At 45.1% G+C, this 19,943-nt stretch overlaps 1 protein-coding gene across 5 annotated transcripts in view; it reads right to left on the bottom strand.

Annotated features, from left to right (window-relative positions):
* Positions 1-19,943, bottom strand: part of LOC137433759 (neurabin-2) — a 286,357-nt gene that overhangs the window by 59,839 nt on the left and 206,575 nt on the right. For 4 of the 5 annotated variants that reach the window (XM_068126043.2, XM_068126045.2, XM_068126046.2 and 1 more), the window contains 4 exons: positions 13,125-13,178; positions 12,514-12,671; positions 4,897-5,032; positions 772-871 (listed from right to left, as the gene is read on the bottom strand). In XM_068126043.2, the coding sequence (XP_067982144.2) occupies positions 772-871; positions 4,897-5,032; positions 12,514-12,671; positions 13,125-13,178 (448 nt within the window). The remainder of the gene's footprint in view (positions 1-771; positions 872-4,896; positions 5,033-12,513; positions 12,672-13,124; positions 13,179-19,943) is intronic. The other variant, XM_068126044.2, reaches the window with a different exon arrangement.

Below are 19,943 nucleotides of genomic sequence, written 5' to 3'. Positions count from 1 at the left end.
GCAAAGCAATTCCATTTTAATTGACAGGCAGGACGAAAAATGGAATCTTTTGTCAAAGCAAAATGATGCATCCAATTAGGAAGGAGGGTAAATGGAAGGGAAATAAAAAGGAGCAAAGATTGGACGAGGTTAACCTCATGTCATCCTGCATTAACCTTTTCAGCATTCTCCTTCTTCCTGTCATTTCATTATTTTCTCTCTTACCCTCCATTTGCTTTCCAATCCCACTTTAACTCCCACTTTAATTAACCGCCATCCTTCCTCTCCACAAGCCTGGTGTTGGGCTAGCGGCTAGGGTGCCAGCTTAGGATCCCAGGATCCTGGGTTCGAATCCCGGTCGATCGCTGAATTAACGCCAGGGGGTTGACACAGCCTGTCATCCTTCCGAGGTCGGCTAATTGAGTACCAGTTCACTGGTAATTCCCTGCTTGTCGTAAAAAGGCGACAAAAAGGGTTGGCGACAGGAAGGGCATCCGGCCGTAAAACATTGCTTCAAAAAGGGGACCCAAAAAAACAACAACAACCACGGTCCCCGAAAAAGGCCAACCCCCGCTTTGCGGGGAAAAATGGCCTCTAAATGTGGTTATTTTTTTTATTTTTCTTCCTCTCCACAAGACCCAGCGTACATTATACGGACGTCTCAGATTTTTCATTCGAAGCGGAGCTTCAGTTGTTTCCACCAATTATTCATCTCATCGGGTAACTGTTAACATGTTCATCAGCCACAGACACAACAAACAGTAATATTAGAGCTCTGACAGTAGAACGCACCTGAGGTCAGGAAAGCTACGACGGCTTCGCTCGGCAGAGGGCGTCTCCTGTGGGCCCGGTGAAGCTACGGACTCGAGAGAGTGCCGCTTCCTGCAATGATCTGCAGTGTGGGGAAGGAGTTCATGTATGGATGTGCAATAACCATGGATACAATAACAATGGATACAGCTTGGTATCTACATCATAAAGCAGTAGTGTCTGCAACGGCGTAGTGATTGGGGCGAAGGGGGCGACCGCACCAGGCACCAAGTGGATGGGGGTGCCAAATTACACCTTAAAAAAAAAAAACGTTTTCATGCTCCATTTGTTTGTATTGTTTATAAATTATAATACAACGAACTCGTGAGATCAGGAGAAGCAACTTTCAGAACCACGTTTTACAGTTTAAACTCCGTGCTTCATGTCAATGTGTCATGTCGATGTTTACAAACTCCTTTACATCCGGATTCACTTTTTTCCTAATCACTTTATTTTCTATCACCTCACACAGTAAATAAATCCGTGTTACGGTGTTAGTAATTCTCGGGCTTCTGCTGTGTAGATCTCTTATCTTGTATAATGAGGTTTAATATGTCCACTCTGTAACATGGAGATCATCCATTGGCCCAACAGGATGGAGGGGTGTAACTGTTGGGTGTTTATTTCTCGCGCCCAACAGGATGGAGGGGTGTAACTGTTGGGTGTTTATTTCTCGCGCCCAACAGGATGGAGGGGTGTAACTGTTGGGGGTTTATTTCTCGCGCCCAACAGGATGGAGGGGTGTAACTGTTGGGGGTTTATTTCTCGCGCCCAACGGGATGGAGGGGTGTAACTGTTGGGCATTAATTTATCGCGCCCAACGGGATGGAGGGGTGTAACTGTTGGGGGTTTATTTCTCGCGCCCAACGGGATGGAGGGGTGTAACTGTTGGGTGTTTATTTCTCGCGCCCAACGGGATGGAGGGGTGTAACTGTTGGGGGTTTATTTCTCGCGCCCAACGGGATGGAGGGGTGTAACTGTTGGGTGTTTATTTCTCGCGCCCAACGGGATGGAGGGGTGTAACTGTTGGGCATTAATTTATCGCGCCCAACGGGATGGAGGGGTGTAACTGTTGGGTGTTTATTTCTCGCGCCCAACAGGATGGAGGGGTGTAACTGTTGGGTGTTTATTTCTCGCGCCCAACAGGATGGAGGGGTGTAACTGTTGGGGGTTTATTTCTCGCGCCCAACGGGATGGAGGGGTGTAACTGTTGGGCATTAATTTATCGCGCCCATCGGGATGGAGGGGTGTAACTGTTGGGGGTTTATTTCTCGTGCCCAACGGGATGGAGGGGTGTAACTGTTGGGTGTTTATTTCTCGCGCCCAACAGGATGGAGGGGTGTAACTGTTGGGGGTTTATTTCTCGCGCCCAACAGGATGGAGGGGTGTAACTGTTGGGTGTTTATTTCTCGCGCCCAACAGGATGGAGGGGTGTAACTGTTGGGGGTTTATTTCTCGCGCCCAACGGGATGGAGGGGTGTAACTGTTGGGGGTTTATTTCTCGCGCCCAACGGGATGGAGGGGTGTAACTGTTGGGCGTTTATTTCTCGCGCCCAACGGGATGGAGGGGTGTAACTGTTGGGCATTAATTTCTCGCGCCCAACGGGATGGAGGGGTGTAACTGTTGGGGGTTTATTTATCGCGCCCAACGGGATGGAGGGGTGTAACTGTTGGGCATTTATTTCTCGTGCCCAACGGGATGGAGGGGTGTAACTGTTGGGCATTTATTTATCGCGCATTGATCAGATCCAGGTGTCTCGCGGCGCCGTACGAGTCCAATTAGCGACGTCCAGGATCACGTGTCATGTTAGCGGTGACGTATGATGTAGACGTGTGTGAGGGGAAGAAGCGAAGGTGCTGGCGCTCCAACGGAGGGGACGCAAAGGTAAACGTAGAGAGAGTGAGACGTCTCAGTGAGTGTGTTGGATTGGAAGGATACCCTCGATGTAGCACAATCGTCTTCAAGCTGTCCGGCCTGGGTTTGAATCCTGACGCAGCTATAAACTCTTATCCTGGTGTTTGAACAGGCAGGGTCATTCATCAGTGTGTGTGCCATCCCCCGGATGGACGTTACGCTGGCCGTCACATCTGTCGGCATTAGTTGATGGACATTAAGCTGGCCGTACCATCTGTCGGCATTAGTTGATGGACGTTAAGCTGGCCGTCCAATCTGTCAGCATTAGTTGATGGACGTTAAGCTGGCCGTCCAATCTGTCGGCATTAGTTGATGGACGTTAAGCTGGCCGCCCCATCTGTCGGCATTAGTTGGTGGATGTTAAGCTGGCCGTCCCTTCTGTCGATATTAGTTGATGGACATTAAGCTGGCCGTTCCATCTGTCAGCAATAGTTGATGGACGTTAAGCTGGCCGTCCCATCTGTCGGCATTAGTTGGTGTATGTTAAAGATCCCACTGTGTTCTTCGGAAAGAGTAAGGGAACTATCCCCAGCCCAGGGCCTAATTACAGACACTACAGTTCACTTGCCTACTCAGGCCTACAACTTACTGATCACTCCTCGAACACTAACTTCCATTCGAAGTATTTTGCTATACATTGGACAGTGATTTGATGATTTGTCCAATCGCAGACATTTTTATGGCGTAGCTGTGGGGCAATGCCGTCTAGAACAGCGTTTGTATGTCCGTATGTACGATGTATGTCCCTCACAAACGTGCTCCAATCAGAGCTGAAGATCTGGTCACATGACATGGGGACAGCATTTATTAACCACAACAGTTACATATTTTATTAAAAGGAAATATAATAACCTTCCGTGGAACGTTTTATGGTCCCAGCGGGTGTCATACGGTCGGTAGGTTTCAGAAATTACTAAATACAATTATGATTTTGAAATGCGATCGACACGGACCTTGCTGCTAAATCCGGAAGTGAACAGATGATAACGGCGCACTGGTTTGATAATATCTCAATACAATCGTGATTTAACATTCTATTTTGATATATTAACAATATAGCGTTAATTTGGGATTGGAATGATGAATGATGCTGTTTGGAATGAAAATATAGAGATATCGAGTTAAAAGCAGAGTGAGGAAATGACGTAAGGGTTTCCATCCGTGACATTCGCGGATTCCGCATTTGCAGTTTCGCCATTGACTGGATATAGCAACATTCAGACTGGGAACGTTTTTTGTGCAAGTCCTTCACGAACCTGCTGCCAATGCCTGACGTTCGACTGAAGGTGGCACAGGAATGTGGAATTTATTGGCTCATGGTTCAGCATTCACCATTTTTTTTTTTACCCAAGTCATTCACGAACCGGCTGTCCATGCCTGAAGTCAAAATTTTAATACTTACATTATTTGCTAACTGGTAACTATTATCCCCACCCTGGTAATACTATCCTCTTCAACAAATAAATACCACACCATGCTGCAATACCAACAAATAAATACCAACAACAATATATAACAGAATATCTCAAAAGTTGTGGACGGATGATTTTGTTTAAATTTGATTCTGTATTGTGATTTAGTGGTCTACTCTGGGATACAAAACGTAAACTGTTCACCTGGCGGAGGTATGCTCTCTACTGAGTGCCATTCTACCGTAGTTGGTTCATGGTTTGGCACTCGCCGTTTCTGCATTGCCAGGCTGCATTTGGGCACCCACCCACGCGGAGCATGGGTACCTCGCTCGTGCCTATATATAACAATTACTCGATGTGCTGGTGCGACGGGATAGCTCACAGGAAGTGCCTTTCAGCTGTTTGCTCTGAGTTTGGTCCTGACCAAACTTTAAACTGTCGGACTGTTGCTACGCATTCAAGGTATTGCATCGTCTTGTGTTGTGCCGTCCCTCGGATGGGCGTTAACCCAGGTGTCACATCCGCCAGCAATGGTCGGTGGACATGGAAGATCCCAGCGTGCCTCGTTTGAGGTCTAAGCGAGTTATCACCGGCACCGTGAACAAATAAAAACTCCTGCCAAAATTTGCAAGGGCACCAGCAGCACAACCAAACACCATTAATGATGCAACAACACGTGCGGCAAACTTGTAATCCAACCCCAGTCCAATGTACAATCACCAATGATGAGATTGTACATGCTGTACATAGAGTTAAAACAATAACTATCATTTCCAACACCTTTTTCAGAGGTATGGTGGTGAAGCAGGTGCGTGGGTGATGCTCCGAGGGAACGTGAGGCATGTGAAGGTGACTGTGTGGCCGACCAAATGTTTGTCTCAGGTGACATCTGCTCTGGCCTTTCATCTTCCTTTACCTGTTGAGAATGGGAAATTTCCAAGGAAAATCTCCTTCGCCAGAGTTTGATGGAGTGATGAGTAACACAAAATGAAAGTAACTAGAAAACATGTGAAAATGCAAATCTCGTCCGCTTCAGACGTCTTCTTCTTCTTCCGTATGCTCAACATAATGAAAACAGTTTAAAAAAAAATGAAAATGCATCATTGCCTTTGCCTTTGAGCTTTAGATCTGATAAGAAATACAACAAGTACAGTTATATTCAAAGTACATCATCCCCATGCCAAATAACGAAATATCCACCAGCACGGCATTGCCGCCCGGCGATACCACCATGCAGCACATAGAGACGGTATTGGGCGGGAGAGGTGTACTATAATTGATTGATTAATTGCACAAATAAAATCACGAAATAATAATCGTAAAATAATCTCATAATCAATTGGCTAATAGCATACCTCAACCAGTCCCTGCGCATCGTAAGAGCGTGACCAAGGGTTGGCGTCAGGAAGGGCATCCGGCCATAAAAACATTGCCTCAAACAGGGAACCATGATTGTCATGGGGCCCGCAAGGCTAACCCCCGCTCCAGCGGGGAAAATGGCCTTAAAACGATCATTCATTCATTATTCAACCAGCAGTGTTTCATCTGAAGCTGCAACCTGGTCCCTTGAGGCTCAAGCTTTTGGGTCTCACCATCTGCCATGATCTTTCTTGGGAAAACCACATTTCCAAGCTGGCCTCCAAAGCCAGTCGCCGACTGGGCATCCTCCGTCGTGCGAAGTCCTTCCTAGGCACACCTGAGCTCCTCACCACATACAAGGCTTTCATCCGCAGCTCAATGGAATACTGTTCTCCCCTATGGGCTGGTGCTCCTGCCTCACACCTAGCTCGGCTTCACGCTGTTGAATCCAAAGCTTTCAGAATCATTGGAATCTCCCGCGATGAAGCTATCTCTGAGGGCCTTTCACTCACTCACCGCAGGCAGGTAGGTGGTCTTTCTGTCTTCTACCGACTCCTCTCCGGCCTTGCTCCCCCAGCTCTCTCTGTGCTCTGTCCCCCAAATATTCCTACAGGTCGCACAAGATCTGCCAGCCACCCTCTGATGGTTAAACTGCCGAAATCTCGGCTCTCTGCTCACCTTCACTCTTTCATTCCTCTTTTCTCCCGCCTCTGGAACAAACTCCCATACTCACTTCAATCACACTCCTCCCTCCAGGTCTTCAAAACAGCTGTTCACCACCCTCTCTTATCTTCCCCCATCCAAAACCTTGATCTTTTCTACCCCCACTAATTCACCCCAGATCCACCTTGTTTGAAATTGCAACTTCTTTCCTGGAAATCTTGGCAGTGTCCATACGTTTTATACCTCTCCCACCCCCCCCCCCCCCTTCCCATGCCTTCCCCCCAAAGCCCTCTCCCTCCCACAGTTCTCTCGATGTCTCCATGTCTCTCGGTCCCTGCTCTCAAATGTTGTGTTTGTGTCCTTCCCCCTCTCTCCCCATCTTGTCTACCGCTCCCGATGTTATTTGTTTTGTGTGTCTGTTTGTCTTTCTGTGTGATTAATGTTCGCTCTTTCACGAGCCTCGATCTTGTATACAAAAAAAAAAAAAAAAAAATAAATAAATAACTGTTTGAAAATTAAATAAGTCATTCATCAAAAAATTTACAATTAATTGATTAATCAAAAAATAATAAATCGATCAATAGATTCATCGATAAATCAAAAATATCCTTTATAGCCACATCACTTGGTCACTGGCATGTCCAAATATCAGCTTCCTCGCTCAAAAGGTGCCCGAGATATTGCCCAGATGAGAAAGAAAATAAATAAGTACTTAATTAATCGATAATAATTAAGTAACTAATCAATCGGCTTCCGGTTCTGCCGGCGAGGTAGTTCCTTCCAAGCTCCCCACATCATCAAAGTTAAGTATTTTTCCCGTTTATGTTTTTGTCAAAACTGTAGTTTATTTTACTGTGTATGTGTCTACTGTGTGTTTATAGTAAGATCTCGGTTGTAAATCGTGCACACCTGTGTGTAATCGTCGATTTGTTTGTGCGAGTTTTCGGGCCTGGTCCCTTGAGGCTTCCCTGTCTCATCGGCGGTCGTGTGTTGTCTATTTACTTTCATTCTCTCACTGTATTGTTTTTGTTTGTCTTTCTTTTCACCCCATACTTCCCCCGATCATATTACCCTTTGTTTAAAGTCTTCAAAAAACAACTCAAAAATAAAAAATCTTAATAATAATTTCCTTCTCTCCTCGTGGCTTCCCCTCCCCCGAACGAGTGTTTCGCCCCACCCTTTTTCTCTCCTTCCTTCATATCTCAATCCTCTCCAGCCTTCATATCCTTTATATTGTAACGAATTTGAGAAAGTATAACGAATGTGAGAATTATGGTTTTGTTGTGTGTAAATGTCACCCTCCGTAATGTAAAGAAAGGTCGAAGCTCGTCCTCTTAGTTAATTCCATAAACCTACACGCAGGGCACCATATATCCTTTTAAATAGTTATTCCCTTATTCTATGTAGTTTAAGGCTGTGTTTCCCAATAGTTTGACTCTCCATTGCACCAAATTAAATAAGGATAGGTCCCATCCTCAACGTGCCAGATTAACCACTTTGCTGCAAACTCCAACAGCCACTTTGCTGCATCACCGCCATTGCGCACGTGGTGAAAATCGGGGAAGAAGGGTGTGGCCCCCGCCTCATCGGGGGGGGGGGGGGGGGGGGGAGGAGTCAGCCCCGCACGAGGCACAAGGCGTGGCTTTGCCAACGCCTCATCAAGGGGGCGGGATCGGTGAGCCCTCGCGACCAATCAGGGCCGAGGCGAGCTCACCGAGGGGCGTTTCCAACGGCGGGTGGGTTGATCCCAAAAGCACGAATAAAAGGGTTCGCGCGAGGTTTAATAGGAGAGAAAAAGAGAAGCGAACTGGCAAGCCCGAGTGGAGGAACGTGAGAGAGACCCGAGCAGCTTTGGAGAGCGCACGGTGCACAGGAGGAGCTTCGCCGCGCAGTTTGGAACCGCGGCGGTTTGACGATCGCAGCTCGAATCTTGACGGCGGCTGTCCGCTTCCAGCCCGACCGATCCCCGCTGAACCTTCCTCTCCCGCCAAGCCATCCACCTCCAGCGATTCGTTCCTGCCATCATTTGCCCATGTAAGTGTGAATGTTCATCTGTCGTACACGTTGTCCTGGGTTTATTAATTAAGACTGTTAATAGGTAAGCTAATGATTTCACTGTGTCTCCTGCTCCTTCCATTTCCCTGTATATAACCTTGACTGCTCTTTTTGCTTTAGCTTGTGTAAATAATTAATAAATCCTGTTATTCCTCCGTACTTCTTCTTCTTCTTCACATTCGGTCGCTTTAGAGGTTTCCCAATTGGATGTACACGGCGCGATTCGGCCAATGAATAAATCGGGTCTAGTCATTGGTAACCGGCTCACGGTGCAGTCCGCTTCGCTCGGCGCAACTAATCCATTAGGCTGCGACCGTGAGCGGGGGAGTATTTCCTCACGTGTCGGGGAGCGCTGGTATTTTAATAGGTCATAGGACGGTTTAGGCCTAATACCCTACCCAGCGTCGACCGGCCGTGGCGTTATACCCCCCAGGACCACGTCGGTCAGTCATATAAGCGAGGGGACTAATCCCCCCTTGGTAAGTGGGGAAGGCCGACGTTGGATTCCGTAACAATATCTTTCTGCTCTCTAGTTTGAACGTTTTCACAGAAAAATGTTTAAACTTTCCCCGGCAGTGTTGTATTCTGTTGTATATTATAACACACTTTTCTTCTTCTTCTTCTTAAAAAGGTTGGCTTCGATTTGCTCATCAAATCACTCCATTTCAAATAAAAATTCAATCTCTTGCAGTTCTTCCTTTCTACATTCCCTAAACTCACCTGCATTCCACACCTCCTCCAACGTTTTCAAACAGATCTCCGACTGGAAAATCACAAGAAACTCATTTTGCAAGAAATGTTCGTTTTCCATGAATCGTCCAACACTTTCTAAAATCCCAATTCACTCCTCCCCTCCTAAACTCCCCCTCACCTCTCCCATTCAAATCTCCCCCCTCGCCCCTCCCCTCTTAAACACCCCCTCACCTCTCCCATTCAAATCTTCCCCCTACCCTCCTAAACTCCCCCCTCACCCCTCCCCTCCTAAACTCCCCCTCACCTCTCCCATTCAAATCTCCCCCCTCCCCTCCTAAACTCCCCACCACCTCTCCCATTCAAATCCCCCCCTCCTCTCCTAAACTCCCCCCCTCACCCCTCCCCTCCTAAACTCTCCCCTCGCCCCTCCCAAACTCCACCCACACCCCTCCCCTCCTAAATTCCCCCCTCACCCCTCCCCTTCAAAACTCCCCCTCCCCCTCCCCTTCAAATCTCCCCACCCTCCATTTTTCTCCACTTCTCCCCTCTCACCCCTCCTCCTCAAAGCGGCCTCCTCCCCGCTTCCTCACCCTTCCAACTCATACCTACATCTCCTCCAACCTTCTTCCTCACTCTTCCCCCGCCCCTCCCCCTCAAACAACACCTCACTGTGCCTCATCCAATCACCATCAAACCTTTTGTTCTCCTCATCCTTCACTTTCTCCAAGCTCTTCTGAAATCTCCGACACACTACCAACAGCTCTCCCTACCTCCTCTTCTTCCTCATCTTACCCTAGCCCTCCCCTCCCCTGTCCTGTCCTGTATGCGATGCTCCCCGTTCATCTTCCTTAACGGTATGGACCTCAAACATCCGGGGCCTTCGCTCAAACCTGATTGATCTCTCCATACAGGTTGCTTCTGACAATCCAGACGTGTTCTGCTTAACAGAAACTTTCCTCCTTCAAGATGTCTCTGATTCCTTAATACCTGTGTCTTGGGAAAGATGTCTTGAGATCGGTGGAGTGCTGCAGTGATGGTTGTCCTTCTGGAAGTTTCTCCCATCTCCACACAGGATCTCTGGAGCTCAGCCAGAGTGACCATCGGGTTCTTGGTCACCTCTCTTACCAAGGCCCTTCTTCCCCGATTGCTCGGTTTGGCCGGGCGGCCAGCTCTAGGGAGAGTCCTGGTTGTTCCAAACTTCTTCCATTTAAGAATTATGGAGGCCACTGTGCTCTTGGGAACCTTCAATGCAGCAGAATTTTTTGTAGGCTTCCCCAGATCTGGGCCTCGACACAATCCTGTCTCTGAGCTCTGCAGGCAGTTTCTTCGACCTCATGGCTTGGTTTTTGCTCTGATATGCATTGTCAGCTGTGAGACCTTATATGGACAGGTGTGTGCCTTTCCAAAGCATGTCCAATCAATTGAATTTACCACAGGTGGACTCCCATCAAGGTGTAGAAACATCTCAAAGATGATCAAGAGAAATGGGAGGCACCTGAGCTAAATTTCAAGTGTCATAGCAAAGGGTATGAATACTTATGTCAATGTGATATTTCAGCTTTTTCTTTTTAATAAATTTGCAAAACTTTCTAAAATCCTGTTTTCTCTTTGTCAATACTAGGGCATGCCCGTACTATATATAAGCTAGGACGTGCCCGTACGTGGGTGCCCGTTCCTTGCCAAAAAAAAAAAAAAAAAAATTTGTGTAGGGGTGTGTGTGTGTAAACATCCTAGGGCGTGCCCGTACGTGGGTGCAAAAAAACATGCGTGCAAACAACAACAACAAAAAAAAACTTTGAAACCATGTGGCAGTAACGACCACAGAACCCCCCCCCTCTATTTACATGAATGGTTTGGTCCATTCGCAACGACCACAGAACCCCCCCCCCCCTCTATTTACATGAAATGGTTTGGTCCAAAGCGAACGGCTTGCGGTGTTTGGTAAAGAAATCGCCATAGCTCGGTAACTACTTGTCCGATTAATTTCAAACCTTGAAAAGGCACATCCTCGGGTCCCCAGCAATATACCTGGCAAGTTTCAAGTATATCGGACCGGTAGTTGTCGAGAAACAGCGGTCACAGACAAACATACATACATACATACAAACATACAAACATACAAACATACACACAGAGATTACTGGAATTATAGATAGATGGGGTATTGAGTGTAGATTGATGAGGGAAAAAGTGAATTTAAACGATTTCAGCATAAGGCTGCAACATAACAAAATGTGAAAAAAGTGAAGGGGTCTGAATACTTTCTGAATGCACTGTACTGTATATACATATATATACACAAAGAATTAAGTTAAGCACCCCCCCGTTTTTTTACAACCTCGCACATTACAAGTTTGTTGTCGTCAAAACAGTGTAATATACCCATGATATTGCTATATTTTCTGGAGAAGTGATATTATGGTCACATAAAAACATAACAATCATGCCGTTTTCAATATTTTATTCTGAATAATTTAAGGTGAAATTTTTTGGGAATTTTAGGCATATTTTCACCTCAATTTAAGTATGGAGCTATAGGTCCATCACGGACAGTGTGGATGACGTTTATGTTTTCTAACGTACAGTCATTGTTCTGAGAAGACCTCTAGCGATCTTTGCGTCAATAACGTGTGTAGGACCCACGTGATCGGATGGAGCAAGGTGCTGTGACAACCATCCCCTGGCCTGCGTACAGTCCTGACCTGAACCCCCTCGAGCACGTTTGGGACATGTTGGGACGACAAATTGCGAAGATGGTCCCTCCAATAGCCAATCTGGATGAATTGGAACGTGCATTACATCGGGAATGGAACAACCTGCCACAGCAACGCATACGACGGCTTACAGGGTCTATGAGACGTAGGGTTGAGTCAGTGATCCGATCACGTGGGTCCTACACACGTTATTGACGCAAAGATCGCTAGAGGTCTTCTCAGAACAATGACTGTACGTTAGAAAACATAAACGTCATCCACACTGTCCGTGATGGACCTATAGCTCCATACTTAAATTGAGGTGAAAATATGCCTAAAATTCCCAACAAATTTCACCTTAAATTATTCAGAATAAAATATTGAAAACGGCATGATTGTTATGTTTTTATGTGACCATAATATCACTTCTCCAGAAAATATAGCAATATCATGGGTATATTACACTGTTTTGACGACAACAAACTTGTAATGTGCGAGGTTGTAAAAAAACGGGGGGGTGCTTAACTTAATTCTTTGTGTATACATATATACATATATATTTCACCTTTTGTCACCTTATAGCCTGGAATTAAATTGCATTAAATCAGAGATGTTTTCCACCTTTATTTACACACCGTAACCCACAACTTCCAAGTAAAATACAATTCTACAAATTTCAGAGAATTAATTAAAAATACAAAACTAGATAATCTTGGTTGGATAACTGTCCAATTGATAACAACGATTGATAACAATTTGTTTGGGCAAACATTCAACACAATACGACGTTGCAACCCATATTAATAAAAGGAAGATTATTGACGTCGAACCTGATACCTTCTGTTGTTTAGCTCGTCCATGAACCTAGATTTGTGTACAACATAAGTCAATCACATATATGGAGTGAAATACAATGTGGCAAACTATTTCTTACAGAGATTTCCAAGCCTCCGTCCCCATCAGTCGAGCCGAAGCTTCCACGGAGATGAGACAAAGATGGCTGCCGACGTCGTGCTTTACCCGCAAGCTGTGCCCGCTTCTTCAATGCGCTCGAGTCCAAGAGGGCTGTACCAGGGACAGCAATGGAAAAATCTACCGTAAGGAATGGATGAAGATGAAATTAGATAAATGTGTAACATGTTCATAACATTACATGTAACAATTTTAACATTTCCCAAATTTCATATACTCTTTGCACACATGTATTTGCAAAACAAACTGACACACACACACGCACGCACGCACGCACACACACACACACATACACACACCCTGCAATGTAAACAACATTAACTGTGAAATGGATACCTAAAAATGGTGAATGTGGGGTCGTCACATCCCTGTTGTGGCCAGAGCCCTGAAGCAATTCTGGTGTGGCCAGACAGTCTATGGTCACCATTTTGGTTAAGAGGTGCTGGCAGGATAATCGTGAATGTAGAGAATTTTTAACATACTACAGACAGAAAATCTAAAAAATGATTCAACGTAGTTTGATGTCATTTCCAGGATAACTTTCACAATGCGATATGCGACACCCGGACTCACCTAATGCATCCTCGTCAAGATCCAATGCACCAGGAGATGATTCTTTGATGTTTCCTGCAATGACATGGTGAAAGTCAATAAGAAATCCTCAGTGAACTCCCAGACCGCGCATAATTAATCGCTTCCAGCTACTCCGCATCCTCCACATGACCAAAGCTCACCGAAAAAGCTCCACAAAACACAACGACATGGAGAGCACGGCACAGCAGCCGCCATAGGTCGGCAATAATTCCAAGAGGGGGGGCGGGAGCAGAAAGCAAAGGCACACGGTGCACAGCAACCCAGAGATACGGAGCTAAGCCACACTTCCGACATGCACAAGGCGACGGCCTTACCGACGACTGCGGCCTGATGGCATGCGGACGAAGCTTCGGCCACGATGAGATAGTCTTTCGTGCAGATGAGATAGCCAAACCTTTCCCTAGGTGCCCACTGCGCAGAGATGGTTGTGCTATTTATTAGAGGGGATGGCAACTGATTGGACCGCTCGAGGCCTGCACGCAGCTTCAATCTTGCCCGGCTGTTTGACCTTTTTTGCGGAGGTCACAAATTGATGAGAAATTTAAGGCCAGATGAGTTTCAATTTATATATTCACCCTACTGAAAGTAAATACAAACTGTCCTCGTTATCCCAACTCTAAGCTCCTGCCGCTGCCTTCACCAACCCATTTTTCCAGGCTCACCATCACTAACCACTAGAACAGCTTCATATAATTTCACAACAAAAACAGTTTGAACATAAACGTCATGGTGACAGACAGCAAGCTTTACACACTCAATACCAATCATGTGTTTGACCTAAGATGGCAGCCATAAAGGAAATAACTCTCACTTGTCGACCACAGTCATATAGCCAACTGGAAATACAGACATTAAAGCTACATCAACAGTTTGGAGCAGGCTATCCTGCTCCAAGGTGGCAAAGTAGCCGTTATAGAACAGGCCGGACAACACAGAGCAATGGCATCTCGGAGTAACGTTCATTCATCGTCGCCAAATCTAAATTGTCCCAACAATTGTTATTCCCAAACTTCAAGCGTTCAAAACAACTCCAACCTCACTCAGAGATAATGATGTCGTTGCTAGCAATTAATAGGGGATACATAATAGGGAAATAAGGGGGGTAATCAATAAATAATGACAAGATGAGAGAGACATTGCAAGTCGATATTTTATTGCAGATTCACTCTTTCCAGCTTTCCAAGACAATGACAGAAGCCAAAAGGATGCTGCCTCGGATTGCGCATGCATGCGGAGAGATACGTACTTCACAGCAAAGCAATAGTCAAAGGTACTCGTGGGTATTTGGTGGCGATAAGGCTTCAGTGCCCAAACGCGCAGACACAAAGTACGAGTTATGTGACAAGTCAAGATGTCAAGATGACAAGTCAAGATGAGGGAGATTAAACCACGCAATCGGCAATATAACGTAAAGGTAACAACCGATACAAGCTCTTTTCAAACTGGTTGATTCTTTAACATCGAGCTTTGGATAAAAGGTCTTAAGTTAGCACCGGAGGTTTAATTACAGATGGCTTTACCTTCCTTCGCAAGTCGAGGAAGTGAAAGGTGGGTATTAGAGCTGCTGGCACAAGACAGTTTACGAGAAAGTAAAACCACACCGCCAAGTTCACTCCAACCACAGGCGGTGTCCGAGGCCAACGCCAAACATTGGCCGTGCGCAAGAAAACCTAAAACGTCGGTTGGTCTGACAATTGCATGAAAGACGACAGCACAGGTATTATGAACGAGGTGCAAATGAAACTTGCTCGGTACATTCGAGGATTTGTTTGGCAACATTCGAAGATCAAAGAAATAAACTCGGAAGGAAACTTTACGCAGACAGGAGGCAAGACCTGCTGCTGATGAGCTGGTTTTTGACCAAAGGATGTATACCATGGTCTTGCATTCTCACAATGATCATGAACTACTGGATGGCAAGTGCATCCGATAGGTGGATGATGTAGGAAGATACCTGGAGAGTCTAAGGAAAATCTCAAAACCCTGCAAGATGATGTAAAAGAGAGAAGACAATTTCCCACAAGCCCTGTTTCGAAACAATGTTTCCTGGGAACAGAAGCATTTGTCATTATGGAGTCTGCGGAATCCGATTCGGAAGGAAGGAAGTCTGCGGAAGGATGGATCCAGTATTATGCAAAAACAAGTTGAGAACGAGCGCCATTTGTCAGTCTCGTAAAGATACGATGATACTCTGTCATTTCTTTCGATTGTGCTGGGCTGAAAAACCTTCGACACACAAATCCTAAAAGGAAACTCAACACTCAGAGGATGGCTCCATAAAATGATGTGTACCGGATTAAGAAGTCATGATGAGGGAGATTAAACCATGCAATCGGCAAAACACAAGCAATGAAAAGAGATAAAAATACACATATTCACAATGAGCAGCCTATCAGAGAAATAAGGTATTCCAAATGAAGGAAACAAATACCTTAAATCATCAATCATCAGGAACTTCATGAAACAATGGCCAATGCAGATATGTTCAATAATTGTTATGATTTGCATGTATGTATGTTCGTGTGTATAATGGATGTTCGTGTGTGTGTGTGTGTGTGTGTGTGTGTGTGTGTGTGTGTGTGTGCACTGTGCATGTGTATAATGAACGTCTGTGTGTGTATGTGTGTGTGCGTGTGTAGGTCCATGTGTATAATGTATGTCCATGTGTGTGTTGTTAGGGTGTGTATGTGTGTATATGTGTGCACTGTATATGCATATATGTATGCATGTATGTATGTATGTCCGTGTGTGTGTGTGTGTGTGTGTGTGTGTGTGTGTGTGCGTGTTTGTATGTGTATGTTTCCTTGTTTTCAACGATGGCTTTTGCCTTTTGGTTCATGTTTCCACAAGTTTTGTGGAACTGGGATATTGAAAATTCTGCAGATGTGCCAGTGGATTGCTCTACATACCTTGTTGTGCCTTTGGGTGTACAGCTGTTGTGACATGAATTTTTTACATCCCGATCGGTGACTTGTGCTTTCTGTTTCTACCTTGCAGAACCTACACTTGGCTGATTGACTCAGTCCTGCCATCTTTTTAAAGCCATTGGTGTAGTGTCCTTGGTAAAACCACCTTTAGAGGCCATTTTCCCCCGCAAAGCGGGGGTTGGCCTTTTCGGGCACCGTGGTTGTTGTTGTTTTTCGGTCCCCTTTTTGAAGCAATGTTTTACGGCCGGATGCCCTTCCTGACGCCAACCCTTTTTGCCGCCTTTAACGACAAACAGGGAATTACCAGTGAACTGGTACTCAATGTCCTTGTTGAGTGTCCTTGGTATTGGACATTAATAAATGATTCGTTCTCCATCGCAGTTGAGCTGACCTCTTCTTAGCCATTCCAGTGATCCTTCTTTGTCGAACCAATCTGTCCACCTCTTTATTATTTTCCCTGCTTTTTTGTCTTTCTCCCAGTTGTCACTATATACTTGCTGGTATTTCATCTTGTAGTTTTATTTTGTCTTTTTTTCAATCATTGGGGCTGTATTCGTTGCTGTTTCAGTTTGGTGAGTGACATCTTATAATCGCACATGTTTTTGGAAGTTTTTTGCAAGGTGAGTGAGAGATACCTATTCTGGCTTGATATGTTCATTCTTGTACACCAATTGTATTCGGTAGTCTGTTGAGCTTTTCACATAATCTGCTAACCCTACAGTCGTCGCTCTGTGCACTTGATTGAGTTCCATGAGGCCGACACCTCCTCCTTTCCTTGGCAGGTACATTCTTGGGATGTACTGATTTTTGTGGAACATTTTGTGGATAGTGAGGAGTTTCCTTGTTTTGATGTCGAGTTTTTTGATATCCGCTTGTGGCCAGTTTACTATTCCGCAGCTGTACTGGAACACTGGTACTGCAAGCTGGTTTATGGCTTTGGTTTTGTTTCTTGAGGTGAGATGAGTTTTCAGTATCAGCCTCGTTCTACACAGGTATTCTTTGGTAATTGTTCTGCGCATTTTTTGTGACAAATTTTGTGGCCCTCTTCTACTATAAGGTATTTGCAAGATGCTTCCTTGCCTAGCTTCTGTATTGTTGTATCTAGTTCGATTTTTATGTTGTCCGTTTTTGTTCATCCACCTTGCACAAATGTGCACTTGGCACACTTATCTCGGCGAAATTCCATTTTGATATTGTCAGAGAACCGTTTCACTAATTTCAGTTGTTCTGCCAATTTTTCAACATTCAGTGCAAAGAGCTTTACATCATCCATATACAGTGGATGCGTCACCTTTCTTGTTTCTTTGGATGTTCTTTAATTGGATGTTAGGGTGTATCCGTGTCCTTGCTCTTTAATGAGGTTACTTAGTGGGTCCAGGGCCAGGCAAAACAGGAAAGGCTGTCTCCTTGGAAATTGCCACATCGAATTCCACTCTTGGTATTTCAATCTTCCCCACTGATTGCTCCAGGATCCGTGTGGTATTCCATAGATCCATGGCTTTCTCAATCAGCTTGATTATTTGGGGATTTATCTTGTACATTTGCATGCATTTTATCATCCATGAATGTGGGACACTGTCAAAAGTATATTTATCGTCTATCCGTGCTGTGGACAATTTGGTTCTTCTTATATTGCAATTTTCGACTATGGCCTTGTTTAGTAGTAGGTGGTCTATTATCCTCTCTTGCATCCCTTCTGTTCCACCTTTCGGACTCCTTGTTGTGTTAGGTGGTGGTACATCATTTCTGTGATGATTCCTGTTAAAAGTTTGTATGTTATTGGTAAACAGGTTATTGGCTGGTATTTGTGGGGTATTTGGATCTCTTCAGATTTTGGGATGAGGAAGGTGTTACCTTCTGTGAGCCATTCATCCATAATCTGATCACTTTGGACAAGTTCATTTCATGCCCGAGCGTAGTGAACGTGGAGAGCATCACATTGCTTTAACCAGAAGTTTGGGATCCCGTCTGGGCCAGGGCTTTTGAAGTTTGCCATCTTTGTCAGTTGTCATATTTTTTCTGCATCAATTATTACTGGGGGCATTTCCTCAAGATGTCGCTCTTTCTCCTCCAGGTTTCGGATTCATTCCGCCTCCTTATGTGTTCTTTTTGATCTTCATAAGATTGTGTGTGTGTATGTCCATTTGTATAATGTATGGTCCGTGTGGACGTGTGTGTGTGTGTGTGTGTGTGTGTGTGTGTGTGTGTGTGTGTGTGTGTGTGTGTGTGTGTGTGTGTGTGTGTGTGTGTGTGTATGAGCTCAAAGGATGGCCGAAAGGTACACACACTCGCCTCTGAGCTGTCTAGCCTGGGTTTGAATCCCGACCCAGCTATAAACTGTCATCCTGGTGTTTGACAGGCAGGGTAAATCATGAATGTGAGTGCCGTCCTTGCAATGCAATGGAGATTAAACTGAGCGTCCCATCTACTGACATCAGTTGGTGGACATTAAAGATCCCACGATATCCTTCGCTAAGAGTAGGTGAGCTATCGCCGGCAGCATTCATGAACAAATTACAAATTCCTGGCCTATCTACTGCTGGGTAGGCAGTGGCTAACCACCCAGTTTGACCCTTACCAAAAAACTGCTTCAGCAGCACTGATGCTCTGCGAGGAGTATGCTACATCACAATCAAAATATGTGTGGTGTGTATATGTGTGAAAAGATGTTTCCCACTGACGTAAGCTAATGACGTCACCATCTGTTGGTCCGCCATTTTGTAGGTCATCTAGATTGTAAGCTATTCAAATCTGGATCGGCATCACTCAAAACATCTGGAGAAATATCTGCAACTGGCAGTAGCTCAAGTTTACCTAACATTTGTCATTTAGATAAGCAGAGCAAGCAGCGGTACAGCCAGAAATGAGAAGTCTATGGGGTCAAAGATCCCTTCATCTTCCTGGAAACCTTGCTGAACCAAATGGAGAAGCAAGATAAGGCGGAGCAGCTGCCTGACCGACAGTACCCAGATATCTTCAGATGTCTGGTGAACATTTCCTCTTACCACACAAAGGAGGCTACGAAAAGCTACTGAATCAGCTATGTACACTTGTAAACACACTGGCTTGTCATCAAAATCTGTGGGATTGATTGACTGTTGTGATGGTGCTTGATCGTGCTTTTAATAGTGGAACTTCTATAAACTGGTTACTGAATCGAGTCGGAGCTCTTTTACAACCCCATTTGAACAAACCCTCATCACCTGATGGTCCAGATTACCATTTGTTTGAAAGTGTACCCTCACAAACGAATGGAGAGTGTTTACTGGAATGCTGCATGATTTGTAATAGCTAGTCATGCCTACCAGTCACTTCGCTGAAGGACTTAATCCACAGACAGCATGTCATACTTCACAAACATACTTCATATCTATCTGCGAGTCTCAAAGAGGATGTAAAATGAAGTAAAACAACGAAGAAAAAGGATTATTTATAACATGTAATTGTTGTTGCTGCTGTCGTCAAGATTGTGGTTGTTGTTGCATGTGTGCTCCTTCCGTGTAGTAGTACATATACTGTATGTACTAATATATACTGAAACGCAAAAGAAACTTACCACCTTTGAAACCTTTAAATATCAACAATAACACTGCGTGTAGTAAATGTGTGAACTTATTTGTGGACAATAGTGTCCTCACTGTCAGACAAAACGGTCACGGATAGTCACTTGAACCTTCAATGGTCACTTCATAGCACAGCTATTGAACAGCCGTTTTGACTGTCAGTGATTAGCCAAGGGGTACGGGATGATTTTAATGAGCTGCACGTGATGTCTTGATATTGGCCTTAAAAAGGCCAGTGCAAAATGGGCATTTCAATCAACATGCCATGATTGTCAAGGGATCAACGGCAGCGTGCCCTGGGCATGCTG

The sequence above is a fragment of the Myxine glutinosa genome, chromosome 10 (assembly GCF_964187855.1).
Source record: "Myxine glutinosa chromosome 10, kmMyxGlut1.1, whole genome shotgun sequence".
Lineage (NCBI taxonomy): Eukaryota > Metazoa > Chordata > Myxini > Myxiniformes > Myxinidae > Myxine > Myxine glutinosa.
Note: the sequence above shows the minus strand (reverse complement) of the source record. Positions and strands in the feature narration are given on the sequence as shown.